This window comes from Seriola aureovittata, chromosome 24 (genome assembly GCF_021018895.1).
Source record: "Seriola aureovittata isolate HTS-2021-v1 ecotype China chromosome 24, ASM2101889v1, whole genome shotgun sequence".
Classification (NCBI taxonomy): Eukaryota; Metazoa; Chordata; class Actinopteri; order Carangiformes; family Carangidae; genus Seriola; species Seriola aureovittata.
The window spans coordinates 3,705,070-3,722,394 of record NC_079387.1 but is presented as its reverse complement, the minus strand read 5'-3'; the positions used below and the strand labels follow the sequence as shown (position 1 = coordinate 3,722,394).

General features: G+C 39.7%; 2 protein-coding genes and 1 non-coding gene across 4 annotated transcripts; 2 read left to right on the top strand and 1 right to left on the bottom strand.

Annotated features, from left to right (window-relative positions):
• Window positions 1-269: 269 nt before the first annotated feature.
• On the bottom strand, window positions 270-3,849 carry wbp4 (WW domain binding protein 4). The gene is made up of 10 exons (XM_056370879.1): window positions 3,709-3,849; window positions 3,468-3,540; window positions 3,312-3,374; window positions 2,476-2,602; window positions 2,201-2,380; window positions 2,001-2,071; window positions 1,807-1,882; window positions 1,487-1,701; window positions 1,132-1,370; window positions 270-1,011 (listed from the first exon to the last, which is right to left on the bottom strand). Coding segments are annotated over exons 1-10 (1,248 nt in total). The 5' UTR covers window positions 3,711-3,849; the 3' UTR covers window positions 270-809.
• Window positions 3,850-4,323: 474 nt separating this feature from the next.
• On the top strand, window positions 4,324-4,395 carry trnae-uuc (transfer RNA glutamic acid (anticodon UUC)). Its single transcript has one exon. It is a non-coding gene; the product is annotated as a tRNA-Glu (tRNA).
• Window positions 4,396-4,670: 275 nt separating this feature from the next.
• Window positions 4,671-17,210, top strand: gk (glycerol kinase). 2 transcript variants are annotated; one of them, XM_056370872.1, is made up of 21 exons: window positions 4,671-4,919; window positions 6,011-6,084; window positions 6,210-6,316; window positions 6,446-6,523; window positions 6,743-6,822; window positions 6,987-7,124; window positions 7,240-7,349; window positions 7,543-7,609; window positions 7,912-7,929; window positions 9,784-9,819; window positions 9,919-9,986; window positions 10,105-10,147; window positions 10,240-10,320; window positions 10,525-10,603; window positions 10,780-10,876; window positions 10,993-11,077; window positions 11,187-11,307; window positions 12,398-12,541; window positions 12,653-12,739; window positions 15,010-15,096; window positions 15,302-17,210. In XM_056370872.1, the coding sequence occupies exons 1-21, from the start codon at window positions 4,827-4,829 to the stop codon at window positions 15,310-15,312; spliced, it is 1,704 nt and encodes a 567-aa protein (XP_056226847.1). In that variant the 5' UTR covers window positions 4,671-4,826; the 3' UTR covers window positions 15,313-17,210. The 2 variants fall into 2 exon arrangements, with proteins under 2 accessions (XP_056226847.1, XP_056226848.1); XM_056370873.1 differs by lacking the exon at window positions 7,912-7,929.
• The last annotated feature ends 115 nt before the right edge of the window (window positions 17,211-17,325 follow it).

The following is a 17,325-nucleotide window of genomic DNA, read 5'->3' as shown; positions in this document are numbered from 1 at the left end:
GCCAGTCAGGGTGCGGTAAAACCACATATCAGCTTTTTACACTCACTCACCAAGAGCATGTCACACCCTGTGTATGTGTGCCAGCTGAACAACAAACTCCAATTTTTTCTTCTCTGGTCATCTCTTATTATAAATGAATGTTTTCTTCACGATGGCTGGACATTTAACTCTAACTGGTATTAATTAATTATGATGATTCTTTATTCACGCGTGGCTGAAAAGCTTTCCCTCCAATCAGTTAAATTTTGAAAAAAATAATTTTCTCAGTATCCAGACAGTCATCATTTATTGAGATCACATTTTCCCCATCTCATAATGTATGACATTCATTCACTTTAACTGACAAGTAATGCAATGGTGTTTCCACTAGCCTTTCATAACTTACACTGGTAAAAAAATACAGATGTGGAAAATACAAAAACTTTTTGAATTGCTCTGTATGGATACATTTGCGATTACCAGACTAAGACATGTCTTCACCAAAATTATCACGCCAGGCTGCCTACAATATTGCGTAAATGGGATAATACCAACCTGAAGACTATAAAAGCGTCGCACAGCTTCATTGCGACAGATCTCGGTACAGAAAAACAGCACGTATTGTGTCCAATGGTAGACATTTTTGGGATTAGAAAAAATGTGTTTTTTCAGCCAATTTGTCCTAAAATTGTTAATACAAAAAAAAAAAAAAAAAAGATTTGCGCATACTTCAAAGATCAAAACGGTGCATTTCAATGTCAGCACGTTCCTAGAAAGAGTTGTATTGGTGTAAAAGTCTCATTCTGGCTTGAAGCTTTGACGCGTTTGGGTCAGTCGTCATTGTCTCTCTGTCGGAGGCTCCTGGATTTGCCGTTCTGCGTCTTGTTCCTCCTGAATGAAGCAGGTCCACCTTCGTCTCCAAGGGAGGTGATGATGCGCTCCTTGAACTTGGGTTTGGGTTCCGGCGGCACGTCAGCTGGAGCGCTGGCTGTGCTTCCCTCCACCTGGGGCAACTGTAGGTCCACATTGGCACTGGAGAATAAAGAAAAAAGAAACACTCAGTGCCTTTTCAGTAGCTACTGAAATAAATGAGAGGATCAATCCGTAGTGTACCGGTATCCTAATTAACCGTTCAAATAGCGCTTCACTTACAATGGATCCTCCTCTTCCTGGATCTGTTCCCAGGCCCCATATGGATTGGCAGCTTTGGGCCTTTTGGCTTGTGTCACCACTTGTGTCGCCTCCTCCTCTTTCTTCTCCTCAGGTTCAGCTGTTGTGCTTTGGACCTCTTCCTCCTCTTTTTTCATCTCTTCAGCATCCTGTTTGGGAGTATCATCACTTGCTTTCTCTTCTCCCTCTTTTTCTGAAGGCTCAGCCTCTGCTTTCCTTTTCTGAAAACAAAAAAAACGAGGACTGTGAGGTCTCGATTTTTTTTTTTTTTTTTTCATAGAATCTGAACCGGCAGAAGTTAAAATTCTTTTTGCTAATACTCATGCGCTTCTCTCACCCTGAAGCTGATCTTTGGGACTTTGGGCTGCTCACTGGCTTCTTCAGGGACCTCAGCCTCCTGAGATGCCTGGGCCCCAGTGGGGCTCTCTTCTCCTCCTGAAAGTGGCTCGGGCTGAGGGGTTAAAGGCTCCTCTTGACTCTCTTCTTCTCTGCAGGACCCGGATCCAGATGCCTCATTTGAAGGAAAGTCTGCTGGTTTCTCCCAGCTGGACTCTGTGAGGTGAGAAAGACATAGCGTGCAATTAGTAATGAAATCCAGCAATAAAGCACACAGAAAATAAGTAGAAGAAAGTGTAAATGCATAAAAACGTATTCCACCTCCAGTCTCTGTGTTATAGTAATATGTATAACCATCAGGACTGACGGCTTCCATCCAAGGACAGCCTGAAGAGCTCTAAAGAGAAACATGATATAACATATAAATGCATACTATGAACAGAATAATACAATATAGTTTGAAATAAAATAAATATACTAAAAATGCACAGAAACAAAAACATTTGATTATTAACCTCAGTCTGTCCAGGGTGTGCAGAGGCTGAACTTTCTCCCCGGAAACCCCCTGGTTGCTCCCACTGAGATTCTGTAGTTAAAATACATAGACAACAAAATACCGCAACCACATCGAAAAGAGTCTGTTTGAACTGAAATATAAAACTATTGTGGGTTAACTGTCATGTTAAAGAAGAGTTGTATTTTCAGGTTTCCTTACCTCCAGTTATTGTGTTGTAATAGTATGTCTGTCCATCATCTGTTTGTCCTTCAACCCAAACCCGCGTTGCTGTTTGCTTTGTGAACCTCTTGGTTGCTTTCTCTTTCTTCTGCTGTTTTCTGGGATGGGGTTTTGCCTGAGGTTGTGGCTTAGCGGCAGTAGTTGTTTGGGGTGGTAAACCTGATCATAGCACAATAACAATTAAATGTAATCAAAGAGCAAAAGTTTTGCCCACATAGCTTCCACATTATTTCATTAAAATGTCAAACAGTTACCTGCTGCCTCCCTTTCCATCCTCTTCAGATCTTCCTGATATGCTTTCATCGCAGCCTCCTCCATCGCTGCAAACTCTTTAGACATACGTTCCTCCTGCTTCGCCTTTTCAATGCTCTTCTTTTTAATCTGCAGAAAGAAAGATAGGAGGGCATGAGTGACAACTACTACTAGCCAATCAGAAGAGAGCTGTCAAGTCAGAGTGTTATGCCTGGACCTTATCTCCCCTGCCAGTCCTGAGAGCAGTGCCAAGACAGGCAAGTTTTTCTTGGCTGTTAGTATTCATGCCTGTGTGTGTTACTGTGAACCCCAATTGATGAATACAGAACATTTGTATTTTTGGTTATAGAATTGTTAATTAGGGAAACAACAATTAGCCAATTAGTTGACTGACAGAAAATTAAGCAACTATTTTAATAATATAATAACCGAATAGTAATTTTTCAAAAAAGAACAGGCAAATATTTGCTTTTTCTAGCATCTCAAATATGAGGACTTTGATGCATGAGGATGTTTTCCTTTTCTTTTGTAGTATTTCATGGACAAAAGATTAATTGATTTATCAAAAAATCAAATAAATAATTTGCCAGATTAATCAGTAATTAAAATAATCATTACTTGCTGCCTGAGTGCTGAGTTCTTGTGAATCAGCAAGCAGACTGAGAATCTGCATGGGCAAGGTTCATTCAGATTATGAAATTCAACTCACATTACTAACTACGTTTTTGCTCAATTAACTGCAGGCATATTATCGATCTCGTTGGCAGCATTTCACCCCTGAAAGACGGAATATTCAGTCCCTGCTTAAACACAGAAAGAAAAAAGTAAATGTAAATACCTCTGAAATTTTGGCAGCCACATTTTCTTTGTGATTCTTCCCTCTTTCGTGGAATTCAATGCTCTGCAGAGGAAAACAAACACCAGGAGAGACATTAGTAGTATATTTGTAGAAACTTTCCTCAGCAACATGCAAAGCATATTTCCACCCACTCACAGGCTTATTGTCTGCAATCCAGCACTTGCAGTACTGACAGAATTTCCTCGGTTGTGACTTCCAGTAGTCGGCCCTGAAAATACACAAAAACAACTATTACTGGATAACAAACATAAATGAGTTAGGTTATCTTTAGCATGGGCAACTGACGTGGCTAACTGTCCCAAATCCTGCCCAGGGCCAAATAAGTAACTGGCTCTGAACGTACAAATAAAATTCCCCGGTGTATCGATTTACTTACATTTTGGTCAGGACTTTGTAGATTAAACTGCGACGGAGAATTTAAAACGAACCAAATAAAGAGACAACCGCTTCCCACATTTCAAGAATGACAACACCGTCCGTTACTGATGACGCCATCGCCCGGCGCAGAACAAACGAGACTACAGGTTAAAATTAAATGGAAAAAGGAAAAGAAAAAAGCTCCGCAAAAATAAAGAAATGTGGAAAAAAAAGCCTTTAAGAGGTTGTGGGGCACCTCGATCGAAAAGGATAGCTTGGTTATTAAGGACGTCGAGCAAGATCTCTACCGGTTTATTTTGATATTTTATTGCCCGCTGGTGGTGTAATATAGAAATGCTTTGTAGAAATATAAAATACATAAAATACAATATATAATAATAGCAATAAAATACAAATCTTGCTAATTATTGAGAACCAAAAGCACAAAAAAGTATTGCCTCACAATGATTGTAAATTATTTATTTATTTATTTTTAGATGCGATGATGTTTGAATTTGTTCCCATAAACAATATCAATATTTGAGAAACACAAATATAAAACGAATATATACGCGTCAATGAACTCATCAATGATTCATATTTATCTTTATATTTTTTGAAATTGTTGACGGTGTCCCATATGGTCTAGCGGTTAGGATTCCTGGTTTTCACCCAGGCGGCCCGGGTTCGACTCCCGGTATGGGAACTAGTCGTTTTGTACATTAATATCAGAGATTGAGTGCCGTTCATCTTCTACAAATTAATTGAACTTTCTGCGAACGGTATGTGTTCCTTTTTTAGTGTAAATGCCCACAACAAATATTTCTCCCAATTTGATCAATGAAGTAAAAATTAAGTGGATACAAGATGGTAAACTGTTAAACTCCAAACTGTTAACTTCATGAAAAGGTTTGTGAGAAAATTACAGTATCTAAAACGTAAACTGTAAATAATGATTTTTACACCATTGTTTTTAGGACACAGCTGGCTGCGTCATCACTGATTGCCGGGTCCAACGTTACGTATGAAGGCCGCGACTGACTGCCCGACTTTGGTTGAGGTTGAGCCGCTTTCGCCGGTGTTGGTGGTGGTAATCGGTTTCCTCGCCAGCGCGGTGCCGAAGCTCCGGGGCTGCCCATGAACGGCACCATGGCCGCATCCTCACACCGGATAATGCTGGGGCCGCTGGTTGCTGCCATCGACCAGGGAACGAGCTCCACTCGGTTTCTGGTAAGAGAGTCTCCCCTCGGTGCGAGCTAGCCGTGTTACATTTAATATTTGGCTCATAACCATGTCCTTGGCTGTATTTTCCAGCCTCTGTGTTACCGTACACTCGCAGTGTTAACCGGTGTGTTGGATGTTAATAAGAAGCTTTAAATGCGTAGCTCTAATTCGTGCTGCGTGTAAGTGTCCCGCAGGAGGACTCTGACTGTTGTTACATTAGAGACATGTTTTAATTTATCCACGCAGAAGGTCATTTAAAATAGCTATACAGCAATATAAATACACACGTGAGATACGTTTTCTCTGATTAGCTTGTACCTCTACCCGCTTCTCTAATGTGAATATTATGCTGGTTTCATCAATCTTCCATTACAGTTAATGAAGTATTTTTGGGTTTTGGGGCAAAACAAGTTCATTTAAAATGTGTCTTGAAAACATTGATGGCCTTTTTTCACAATTTTATGACGTCATATCGACCAAATAAGTAATCAATTAATTGACATGATTATAGGTAAACTGAACATCAAAATAATTGAACTTACACTGTATTTTTGTTTTCCTTTAATGTTCTTGAAATGTCACGTGTAAATGTTTAGTGAAGGGTTTCTGTGTCTGGTTAATCCAGGGCCCAGCTTTTGAGAAATTTGCTTGATGGTGCAATGTTTCATTTTGGCATCTCTTTAATCTTTTCTTGAAGGTGTTTATCCAGTCTTAAGTTTCAAATTAGTTTTTATGCAATGTTTCTTTTCTAACAAATACAAAGGGCCTGCTTTATTTTCTGGGTGTGGCTGATAATTGTGAGCCAACAGTTTATTGTGGATTAGTTGCTTCACACTGAAAGAAACTTAACACCTGGTCACAGATGGCTGAAGTTCATTTTTGCTCTGTTGTCTCTGAACTAAATATAGAAATATGGAGTGAAATATTTTGATTTCACTTTTTCAATGATTGTTGATTTCATTTTGTGATGCTTTAGGACCGAATGTGTGTTCATTTTGTGTTGGTATAACTGTATTGTTAAAATCCCGCAGAGAAATGCATGTAAGGTTACTGCTGAAGCTACTTTCTTTCTCTTGTGATGTTTCCTCTCTTTGAAGGTGTTTAATTCAAAAACGGCAGAGCTCCTCAGCCATCATCAGGTGGAAATCAAACAGAGCTTCCCCAAAGAAGGGTAAGTGAAAAGACTAAAGTGATCCAGTTATGAGTTAGATCCTGTCCTGTTAGATCCTAAAAGATGCACAGGCAATTTAGAAATGTATAGATCTTAATCATTGTGTTTTTTGGTGTAATTTTCAGATGGGTGGAGGAGGACCCCAAAGAAATTCTGCAGTCGGTGTACGAGTGCATGGAGCGGACGTGTGAAAAACTCACCCAGCTCAACATAGACATCTCAAACATTAAAGGTATGTGAACACGGGGCTTAAATGCTACCACTTGCTCTCTTTAAGCCGCACTCGGACATAATTGCCATCTATTTCAAGGAGGCGTTTACGATCTAAAGTCTTTGGAAATTGTCGCTTGAATTTGTCTAGCTATCGGAGTGACCAACCAAAGAGAGACCACACTTGTTTGGGACAAAGAGACCGGGGAGCCCCTCTACAATGCAATCGGTAGGGTTTAGTTTTGTTTCTTGTCATTTTTTGAAGATCATATCCATTTATCCTGGCGCAGATCTGACATTCTTTGATGATATAACACAGATGGAACTCCTATTGTGTAGCGGTGAAACTGGCAGCAAACTCACTCACTGATGCAATCAAGCAGCAGACAGGGTTGTTGGATTTGTACGATTTGGGTCGCTATGAAATAACTGCAGTGTTTTTGTTCAGTTTGGCTGGACCTGCGGACTCAATCCACAGTTGAACGTCTAATTAACAAAACGCCAGGAAGGAATAAGAACCACTTGAAGGTGAGATCCTCATCTGTTCTGTTAATTCCTCTTGACTTGCAGGTCAAGGTTGAGCGTGCAGTCTCAGTTTTCAGAAAGTTTCAATTTAAAATCAAATGCAGATTTCTGATAACATCGCTAGTAGCAGCACTAGTAGAGTTGCTCACGTCATTGTCATCCCGCAGCATAAAACAGGGCTCCCCATCAGCACTTACTTCAGCGCAGTGAAACTTCGCTGGCTGATGGACAACGTGGACGAGGTCCACAAAGCCGTCGTGTCTCACCGCGCCATGTTCGGCACCATCGACTCCTGGCTCATTTGGGTAAGAGAGCACAGACTCCCCGCCTCAACAGTTGCGTCGGTGTTGTTGAAATTTTGCGTGTCAAATGCGGATCTGATAGATTTTTAAAAAATGTATTTTTACGGCCGTCCAACAGTGTTTGACGGGGGGCAAGTCGGGCGGAGTCCACTGCACAGATGTGACCAACGCCAGCAGAACTATGCTGTTTAACATTCACACTATGGACTGGGACCCAGAACTTTGCAAGTACGGCAGCTGTGTTTCATTGGTCTTTAACTCCATCATGCTGCCAGTTATTTTAAAAATATCACTGAAATAGACTGTGCTTTTACTTAGAAAATTCATGCAATATATATGTATATAGTTTATTTAAAAATATAGAATACAGAATTGACTTAATTATTGACAGACTGTTGCTCTTTGTTTTAATTCTCATCAGATATTTTGGTATTCCCATGGAGATCTTGCCCAGAGTGAGGAGCTCTTCAGAAATATATGGCCTAATGGTAAGTCAGTCAGTCTGTTGCCAAGTCTAGTCTACCAACAATTTATCACTAATAAGTGTTTATATTAAATTTCTTATTCCAATAATTTCATTTCTGTGTCTAATGTGACTAGTGTCGTGTTAAAGAGCGGAATGTCTCACGCAACAGGCCACTGATAAGATAATAGATGTTTGTGTTTGTGCGTGTTTATTTTCTTTCTTAGTATGCTTCCAGACTGTTTTTTAAGTGCATGACGTTTGACTGAGAAATCCTTTTAGGCATTTTTTTTTTGTGTGCCATTGTCTCTCTTTTCTCACTGGTAGAAAATATGTTCTAGCCGGGTAAGTAAGACTCGCCATCCTTATTTTACCTCATCGTGCAAAGTAACCCGCCCCCGCTTCTCCGTGGCCACAGCGAAATGCCATCACACAGTGCATTTCCAAGACCCTTATGGATATTTTAGAAGCTGAGCTGTTTTGATTAATGAATTAATCAATTCATTTTGCCTTATAACTGCTCGTTGGAAAGTCATATAAACAGTTCAGAGTTTGGTCTATTTTCAACCAGCTGTCCTATTTTGCTAAACGATGTGTATCCCATCAGTGAAATGAACATTGAACAGATTGGACAGGCATGTAGAAACGTATAGACGCACAGCGTTTGATGCAGTAACCAAGCTGTAAACCCGAAGCGCAACACACTCACCGCCGCTTAGTTGTAACTAACTTCTAACTAACGTTATACATTTGCCGTTGTAATGCACCGCCAGCACAAGGTTTTAAACATTCGAGCTAATTCGTCACACCACCAGAATTCGTATCGACACCAATTAGCTGTGGGTAGTCGGAGCAGTTGAACATTGTATAACTGACCCGAAGCAGTTTCTACATCTTTTTCTTCTTGTGCAATCAGGCATGCATCTCTAGCAGCAGCAGCAGCAGCAAATAAAACTCAAATGAAAGGCTGCCCTGTCGCAAATCTTAGTGTCCAAAATTAGCTCTCAAGGTGAGAATACTGTTCCAGGCCTGCGTAGTGTCTGCGGTTATTCCTTTCAGGCCGCATACACCCCATAACAACTTCTGTCAACAAATCGGTGTATATAGCCTGAGAGGAAAGACTCTCAAAACACTCCCTGCAGCTCCTTGAACTTATTGCCTTGAGCAAAGGATCATAACAGAAGATGACTTGTATGAAAATACCAAGATTTATATCAGCCCCTCCATGCTCTCATATGGACAACAGCAGTTTGACAGTAAGAGGACAATGTTTTCAGAGAGTGTTGCTCTGTGTCTGCTGGATGTTTAAATAAGCAACCGTTTGCTGACACGATCACCGTAATAACCATAAGTCAATGCTGTGATCACAGCTTGTTTTGGTGCCCCCAAGCTGCCAATTGCAGGTTTGTCTGTCTGCACAGCAAAGAGACAGTAAAAAAAATTAGTCTGGCTTTGACACAGGCCCGACTGTACCGAAGACCAAATTCACCAGCTTCTGTTTTGTGGTTTTGAACCCAGCAGACACACACACACTCGCACTAACACAAGGACACACACACATACACTCTATTGTAAATGTGCTGGATGGTCCCTCTCCCTCATTGCTTCTGTTGTGGCATGATACTCGGCCGGTCGTCACTGACGCCCACAGTTTTCCCTGACAGACCATCTTCCATCAAATCTCTTCACTCTTTGGCACAGTTATATTTAACCAACTTTTATCTTCTGTCTTTACACATCTCACCAAAACGACACATAGGAGTGAAGACATTTTCATTTAGACAGGTTCACACTTGCCCTTGTTTTCCCTCACTGTGTTTCCACTGTTACAGTATTGCCTTATGGGGGGAAAAAAAAAAAAAAAAAAAAAAAGAGCAGTGGTAGAATAAAAATCAGCATAGTTTTGTTATTTGGCTTCATGTAGTCAAATAATGAGGAAGTCCCTTTTGTTTTCGGTGTTGTGACTTGTAATGAATGTTTCTCCGCTGGTGACTGATTGTATTTATATTTTTTTGTGAAAATATCGCTGTTGATTCGTTATTTGACCAATAAATGCCCACTTGAATTATACACAAGTGTATAATTTCAAGTTTCGATAATACTCATGATGTGGTGGTACAACCAGAAATACAATAGAATAGAACTACTACTACTAAAGCACACGGTTCACTTGTAAAACAACGAATCTTCTTTTGACAGAAATCAGGAGCTCTTTCAGGTATTCCCATTTCAGGGGTAAGTTTCTCTTTTTTTCTACTTTGCTAACATTGTCTCCATGTACATCATGTGACCTTTTTATTATGTGATAAATGCATCTATTTACTTTAAAAACAGTGTCTCGGGGATCAGTCAGCCGCACTGGTTGGACAGATGTGTTTTCAGGACGGGCAAGCTAAAAACACGTAAGAGGCTTTGTGTGTGGATTTTTTTTTTTTTAGATTGTCTTTGAGGTCATGTGGGTTTTCCTTTTTGTTAGAAATTCAACAAAAAGTTAGATTTCTCATGTGTTCTCATGGTCAGGTATGGAACTGGCTGCTTTCTCCTGCGAAACACTGGAGCCAAGGTACAATAATTAAGATTTGTATTTGAAACACTCATATAAATATTGACACCCCTGCACACATTGCACACACTACTGTTTCTGTTGTTTTTCAGCCTGTAATGTCTGACCACGGCCTTCTGACCACCGTGGCGTACAAACTTGGTCGGGACAAACCTGCCTGTTATGCGCTGGAGGTACAGAATGTTAATACACTTTTGACAGGAATATTAATTATAATATGTAAGGAAGAAACAAAGTTCACAATCTGAGAATTTATAGATTCAGCTGCACGATTTTCCTTTTGTCGACCTCAAAGCAGTTGACAGGCAACAGAGGATGCGAGTCAGTCAATTCAAGTGATTTGTTTTTTGTTTTAAAATTCTGCTACTTCTTGCCAGGGCTCCGTGGCCATCGCAGGAGCTGTGGTTCGTTGGCTGCAGGATAACCTCGGCATCATCGGATCGTCGGAAGAGCTCGGTACATCCTGTTTGTTTGTGTTCAGAAAAATCGTTGCGGCGGTCACCTTCTGCAGGACTGCTGTGTCATTTAATTTCTTGGATAAAAACAAAGTTGGATAGCTATTGTGCACAACAAAGAAGTATAAATCATTAAAAGGACGTCCATGTTTCTTTTGTGTTTCTTTCCCTGTGCAGAGAAGTTGGCCGCATCAGTCGGTACATCCTACGGTTGCTACTTTGTTCCTGCGTTTTCAGGTCTCTATGCACCTTACTGGGAGCCTAGTGCAAGAGGGTAAGACCAAGAGCTTCTCTGTAGTTTAGTAAACATGTCTAAAATTACTCACACAACCCGCTGAAATAATTGGTACTCTCTGCTTCACTCACTATTATTTTTTCTCTGTGTCACAGGATCATATGTGGTTTAACTCAGTTTACTAATAAGAGCCACCTCGCATTTGCTGCGCTGGAAGCCGTCTGTTTCCAAACACGAGAGGTAAATGTGAATATTCCCCGTCAAGACGTGTTTATTTTTATCTGTTTCTTGTGTGTGTGAATTGACGCGGCTATGTGTGTGATAACTGGGGACGTTTGTTTGGGTACAGATACTGGACGCCATGAATCAGGACAGCGGCATCCCGCTAACTCAGCTCCAGGTGGACGGAGGAATGACGTCCAACAGGCTGCTGATGCAGCTGCAGGCTGACATTCTCTGTATCCCCGTCGGTAAGGTTTCCATTTATTTCTTATCATGTTTTCAGGTATTTAGTCACGTGCGAGTCAAAAGGGAACAAGCGGGCACATGACATTTCTCTTATTTGATCGTTCCTCGTCATCATTTACCAGAAAGATTTTTCTTTTCATGACAGTTTATTTTCCCTTTTAATATATATCATGAATAATATTATAGTAAGTATGTATTGTCATTTCCAGGCACGCATGTGTTAGATGGAGACTAGTTTAATGTGAGACATTTAACGCACTTTCCCTAAAACATTTAGGCTGATAAATATTTTCTTCAAACTATAAGACATTCTAATTACAAGCAGTACTAATGAATATCAATTAATGCAAAAAAATGATGACATTACTTCATCCCAGTCGACATGGTTCATGGCTATAGGTTCAACTCATCTGTACAGAGTTTAAATACATCCAGCAGCGCCATTGTGATCAAAAAATCTTATTTCCTCTCTCCTTGTGTCTTTTCCGGCTTCAGTGGGAGAAACTAAGATGTAACGAAAAGACACAAATGAGGGAAACGTGGGTGCAATTAACAGAACTGGCGCACACATGCCAAGTGTCATGCCAAATAGAAACTTGTAACGGGCACATGGTTGCAACAAACTGTGGCAGTCACCAGACTGGATCCTCAAGCAGCAGGTCACTCATGCAAAACTGTGTACACATTTATTTATTTATTTATTTATTTATTTATTTATACATAAAACATCGGCATGGCAGTCCCGATGTGTCAAACTGTTGTATTGGTACACAGGGTATTAATTACTGACCTCTGCTGGCCTTGTAGAGACTAACCACACATCATTTGGACAGTTTAAAAAAACCGATTGATTATGTGCCAGTATTTATTCCAGTATGTAATTTAACTGTTTTACTGAATATTTCCAGACTGTGTCTAAAATGCAAATGTCAACACTGTCCATACAGTGCATCAAAAAACTGTTTTGGTGTTATCGCTACTACTAAGTGATATGAAGAAAAGTAGAGCGTAAAGCAGCGTATTGCTATATGACCGTTACTGATGAGTTATATCTCGTCATATCTGATTAAAATTGCATCGTTTTGTTTTCAGTGAAGCCGTCTATGCCCGAGACCACAGCACTCGGTGCAGCGATGGCAGCCGGGGCGGCGGAGGGCGTGAGCGTGTGGAGTCTGAACCCCGAGGACCTGAGTGAAGTTACATCAGAGAAGTTTGAGCCTCAGATCAACCCTGAAGGTACAGTGAGCCGGTGCTGCTCTCCACACGCCTGGAAAGATGGGACGATGTCTTCAGTAGCTACTGCTTAAAACAGTAGAGTTAAACATTTCCTGCCTATGTGTTCGGCAGAGAGCGAGTTTCGGTACGCACGGTGGAAGAAGGCGGTTCAAAAATCCATGAACTGGGAGACGACGGAACCTGTTGGAAATGGAAACGGTAGGCACGACTACACTCACACTTGAGCCACGATCAGGCTGAGAACAGCCAAAACTGTGGGATATCTTCCAATGTTACAGTTTCATTAGCTCCAAATTCCCACTTTGTGTTATTGTCCCTTTGCTGTGGCTCTTTTAAATCTTTTAAAACCATTTGGCTGTAGGATGTACACTCCCCTCCAAAAGTATTGGAACAGTGAGGCCAATTCCTTTATTTTTGCTGTAGACTGAAAACATTTGGGTTTGACATCAAAAGATGAATATGAGACAAGAGATCAACATTTCAACCTTTATTTCCAGGTATTTACATCTGGATCTGATACACAACTTAGAAGATAGCATTATTTGTAAAGGAACACCAAATTCTTAGGTGAGCAAAAGTATTGGAACAGATAGACTTAAAATAGATTAAAGTGTATAAGACTTAATATTTATTTGCAAATCCTTTGCTTGCAATAACTGCATCAAGCCTGTGACCCACTGACATCACCAAACTTTTGCATTCTTCTTTTGCGATGCTTTTCCGGGCTTTCACCGCAGCCTCTTTCAGTTGTTGTTTATTTTGGGGGGTTACTCCCTTCAGTCTCTTCTTTAGCAGGTAAAATGCTCTATAGGGTTTAAGTCTGGAGATTGACTTGGCCAGTCTAAAACCTTCCACTTCTTGCCCCTGATGAACTCCTTTGTTGTTTTTGCAGTGCACTTTGGGTCATTATCTTGCTGCATGATGAATGATCTCCCAGTCAGTTTGGTTGCATCTTTCTTTAAATTGGCAGACAAAATGTTTCTGTAGACTTCTGAGTTCATTTTGCTGCTGCCATCATGTGTTACATCATCAATGAAGATTAATGAGCCCGTCCCAGAAGAAGCCATGCAAGCCCAAGCCATGACTATACCTCCACCGTGTTTCACAGATGAGCTTGTATGTTTGGGATCATGAGCAGATCCTTTCTTTCTCCAAACTTTAGCCTTTCCATCACTTTGGTAAAGGTTCATCTTTACCTCATCAGTCCATAAAACTTTGTCCCAGAAGTTTTCAGGCCCGTCTCTGTACTTTTTTGGCAAATTCCAGCCTGGCCTTCCTATTCCTCTTGCTAATGAGTCGTTTGCATCTTCCGGTCTAGCCTCTGTTCTGTTGTTCACGAAGTCTTCTGTGAACAGTAGATTCTGATTCCTTCACTCCTGCCCTCTGGAGGTTGTTGCTGATGTCACTAACAGTTGTTTTAGGATCTTTCTTTACAGCTCTCACAATGTTTCTGTCGTCAACTGCTGCTGTTTTCCTCGGTCTACCCATTCGATGTCTGTTACTTAGTACACCAGTGGTTTCTTTCTTCTTCAGGACATTCAAAATGGTTGTACTGGCTATGGCCAATGTTTGTGCAATGGCTGTAATTGATTTTCCATCTTCTCTCAGCTTCACAATTGCTTTTTTTTCACCCATAGACAGCTCTCTGGTTTTCATGTTAGTTACACCTCTAACTATAAATGCTATTTATAAAAACTATAAAATCCCAATCTGAAACTGAGCGTAGACATTCAGTGCTATTTATTGTTTGAATAATCATTGTAATAGGACACACCTGGGCAACAATACATACCTGTCAGTCACATGTTCCAATACTTTTGCTCACATGAAAAATGGGTGTGTTCAAAATAAAAGGTGCTATCTTCTAAGTTGTGTATCAGATCCAGATGTAAATACCAGGAAATAAAAGCTGAAATGTTGATCTCTTGTCTCATATTCATCTTTTGGTGTCAAACCCAAATGTTTTCAGTCTACAGCAAAAATAAAGGAACTGGCCTCACTGCTCCAATACTTACGGAGGGGAGTGTACCATAACATGATTGAGGCTTAATCTGTCGGTATAAGACATTTTGTAATCTTCCTGCTTCCCCCACGCTCAAAACTGAATTCTTCACTTAATATCGACACACAAGCTCAGGGATTTTGAGATAAAACCTGATTTTTAATGAAGAAAAAAAATAAACTTATCAAAATAAAATGACACGAAATGTTAATTTTCTCAAAATCAGTCGAGGCAGATTTTGAAAAAACATTTTCTCTTTGACACGGTTCAGTGATGACAAATTAAGATTTTTTTTTAGTTTTCTAGTTAAGCTAGTAAAGATCGTATTGTGTTTCAGTGCCCAAACTGACCCTGTCAGTTAGCCTTCATATCTTTCTGAAGGCGACTACACAGAGTGCACACTTCTGACTTTTTGATTTTTTGACTTTATTGTTCAGAGTGATTGTTTTTCTGTCTTGACCAAAAGGTGAAACTAGTATCTTCAGCAGCGTCCCACTGGGCTTCTACATCATGGGCAGCATGTTGATGTTAATCGGTGCAAAATACATAGCAGGTCAGTATCGATATTGTTTTTCAAAAAAATAAAACTTTTACAGCCATAGTATAAACATCTTAGAATCACAACCATTTGTCTCGCCACTGAGCTGGCTTGATGTCAGCTGCGCTTCCAAGTATAAACAAACCACACACGATTAATACAAGCAAAGGTGAAATATGACAAAGCTTGTCTGTCTGTGATACTTTTCTGTCAAAATTAGGCCACACCTAGGCTCAGACTCCCGGAGCCATCAAATGGAAAGTGGAAACGATCGCTCTTCACGCTGGACCACCTGTACTCTATTGCACTGTTTTTCCAAAAGGCATTCCAGAAGAAGGACGTTGATGATGAATCTTACCACTGACTGGAAAAGCAGGACAAATTTGAACTGACTTTTCTTTATCGTTCTCATCGTTTTTTTTTTTTTAATCTATTTTTCTTTACAGCAGACAAGAGCACATTGTTACATTGGACATGAATTTTAGCAGGAGTGCGCATGCATTGTTTTTTTTGTTGTTTTTTTTTTTTTTTTTCACTGGTGATACAGTATGAACTCTGAGCTTATTTATGTAGAAACTCTCATGACGGTAGTTCAGGTTGTTATCTTTCCACAGTGGTGTTTAATGAAACTCACTGTCTATTTTGCATTACTTGTTGTAATTCGATATGTCACTGTTATCACTTGAATGTTCTTCCAACAGTCATTTTGTGATGTTTTTGCTTTGTCTCATGGGAGCGGTGTACTAACAAGAGTCTATACATATATATATATATATACATATATATACATATATATATATATATTTATTTATTTTGTAACAGTTGGGATTAAGACACATAAAGTTAGAAAACAAGGGAAGGAAGGAACAGGGGTTAATGAACTGACAAGTTTGCTTTTTGATGAAATTGACATTCTTTTACATACACGAATGTTTGTAAAAATTCAATGTGTATGTTGCGTAACGGGCAAACATGCGATGAAGGGCAATGATAAGCAACTGGCACACAATTTTGGATTTCTGTGTTCACACAATATATGAAGGCATTCTAGGATTAAACGGGCAAATGTAAATAGGTTTATTTCTGAATTTGACGGAAGCCAGGAAACTAAGAACACAGTTAGGGGATAAAATCTTAAGCAGTTGGTTAATGTTTAATTTATCTTGTAGACAAGATGTCGGTCTGAAGGTTTTTTTTTTTTTTTTTTTTTTTTTTAAGGCCTGTCACGGTTGTCAGACTGGGCCTTGTTGCTCCTCTTGTGAATCTCTCTGTTATGTTTTGTGTGTTTTCTGGACCTGATTATTAGTTTTTATTTTAAAAAAAAGCCAAACCAACAAAAAAAAACAAGGTTAAGATTCACTTTTATGAATTCATTGGTTATTCAATTCACAAGTCACATGCAAAAATCTTATGTTGAACAAATCAAATGCAAGTGTTTCATATGCACCCTCACAGATGACTCATGAAGCAGTTTCATTGCACTAAAATGTTGAGAGTAAATTATTTAATTCAGAGGGAGCTTTATGAAACCATAGAGCTCTTTATCTAGTTCCCTTTAGTGTATAGTCAAGGTTGGAAGAGATAACCTTGAGGAAGTAGAAGTGTGTAAATGAATGTCAGTATTTATTATATTGCCCAACATTCGTCATGTTTGTCTACTGTGTGGATCAGAAACCGAAAGAAAGCCGGCGCTTCTGTTTGATGGAGTTGTAATGGGTGTTTTAAGAAATGGTTTAACGTTTGCTCTGGATAATTAAGCATTTATTTATTGAATTATACAGTCCACGAGAGGTATGAAATAACTCGGTGTTCTTTTGGGATATAAAGACAATTTACCAGTGGATATTTATTTCAATGGATTGAAATGAATGGAAATGTCATCTTGCTGCGTACAATCCCGTTGAGCTTCTTAGTACATTAAAGGGACATTTAAGCCCAAGTTTGATGTTCCAGATATTCTGACCTTTAAAAAGTTTGTGGCTTATTTATGAAGAGCAAGGAGGAAATGTAGAACAGGCATTACTGGGTTGGAAATGCGATGGCTTCAAAATGACGAAACTGCGTGTATGTCGTCGGTTCTTGCGTACCGATACAGGTGTTACGGGAGAATAAATGTCAACAAAAATGAACTCGCTTTGTCTTGAATTTTCCTGTTGCACTTTGGTTTTGTATGTCGCAAACCAAAAATATCATTTATACCCATGTGATCACCTTTAAAAGTGGCTGACAACAAACTTTTTTTCC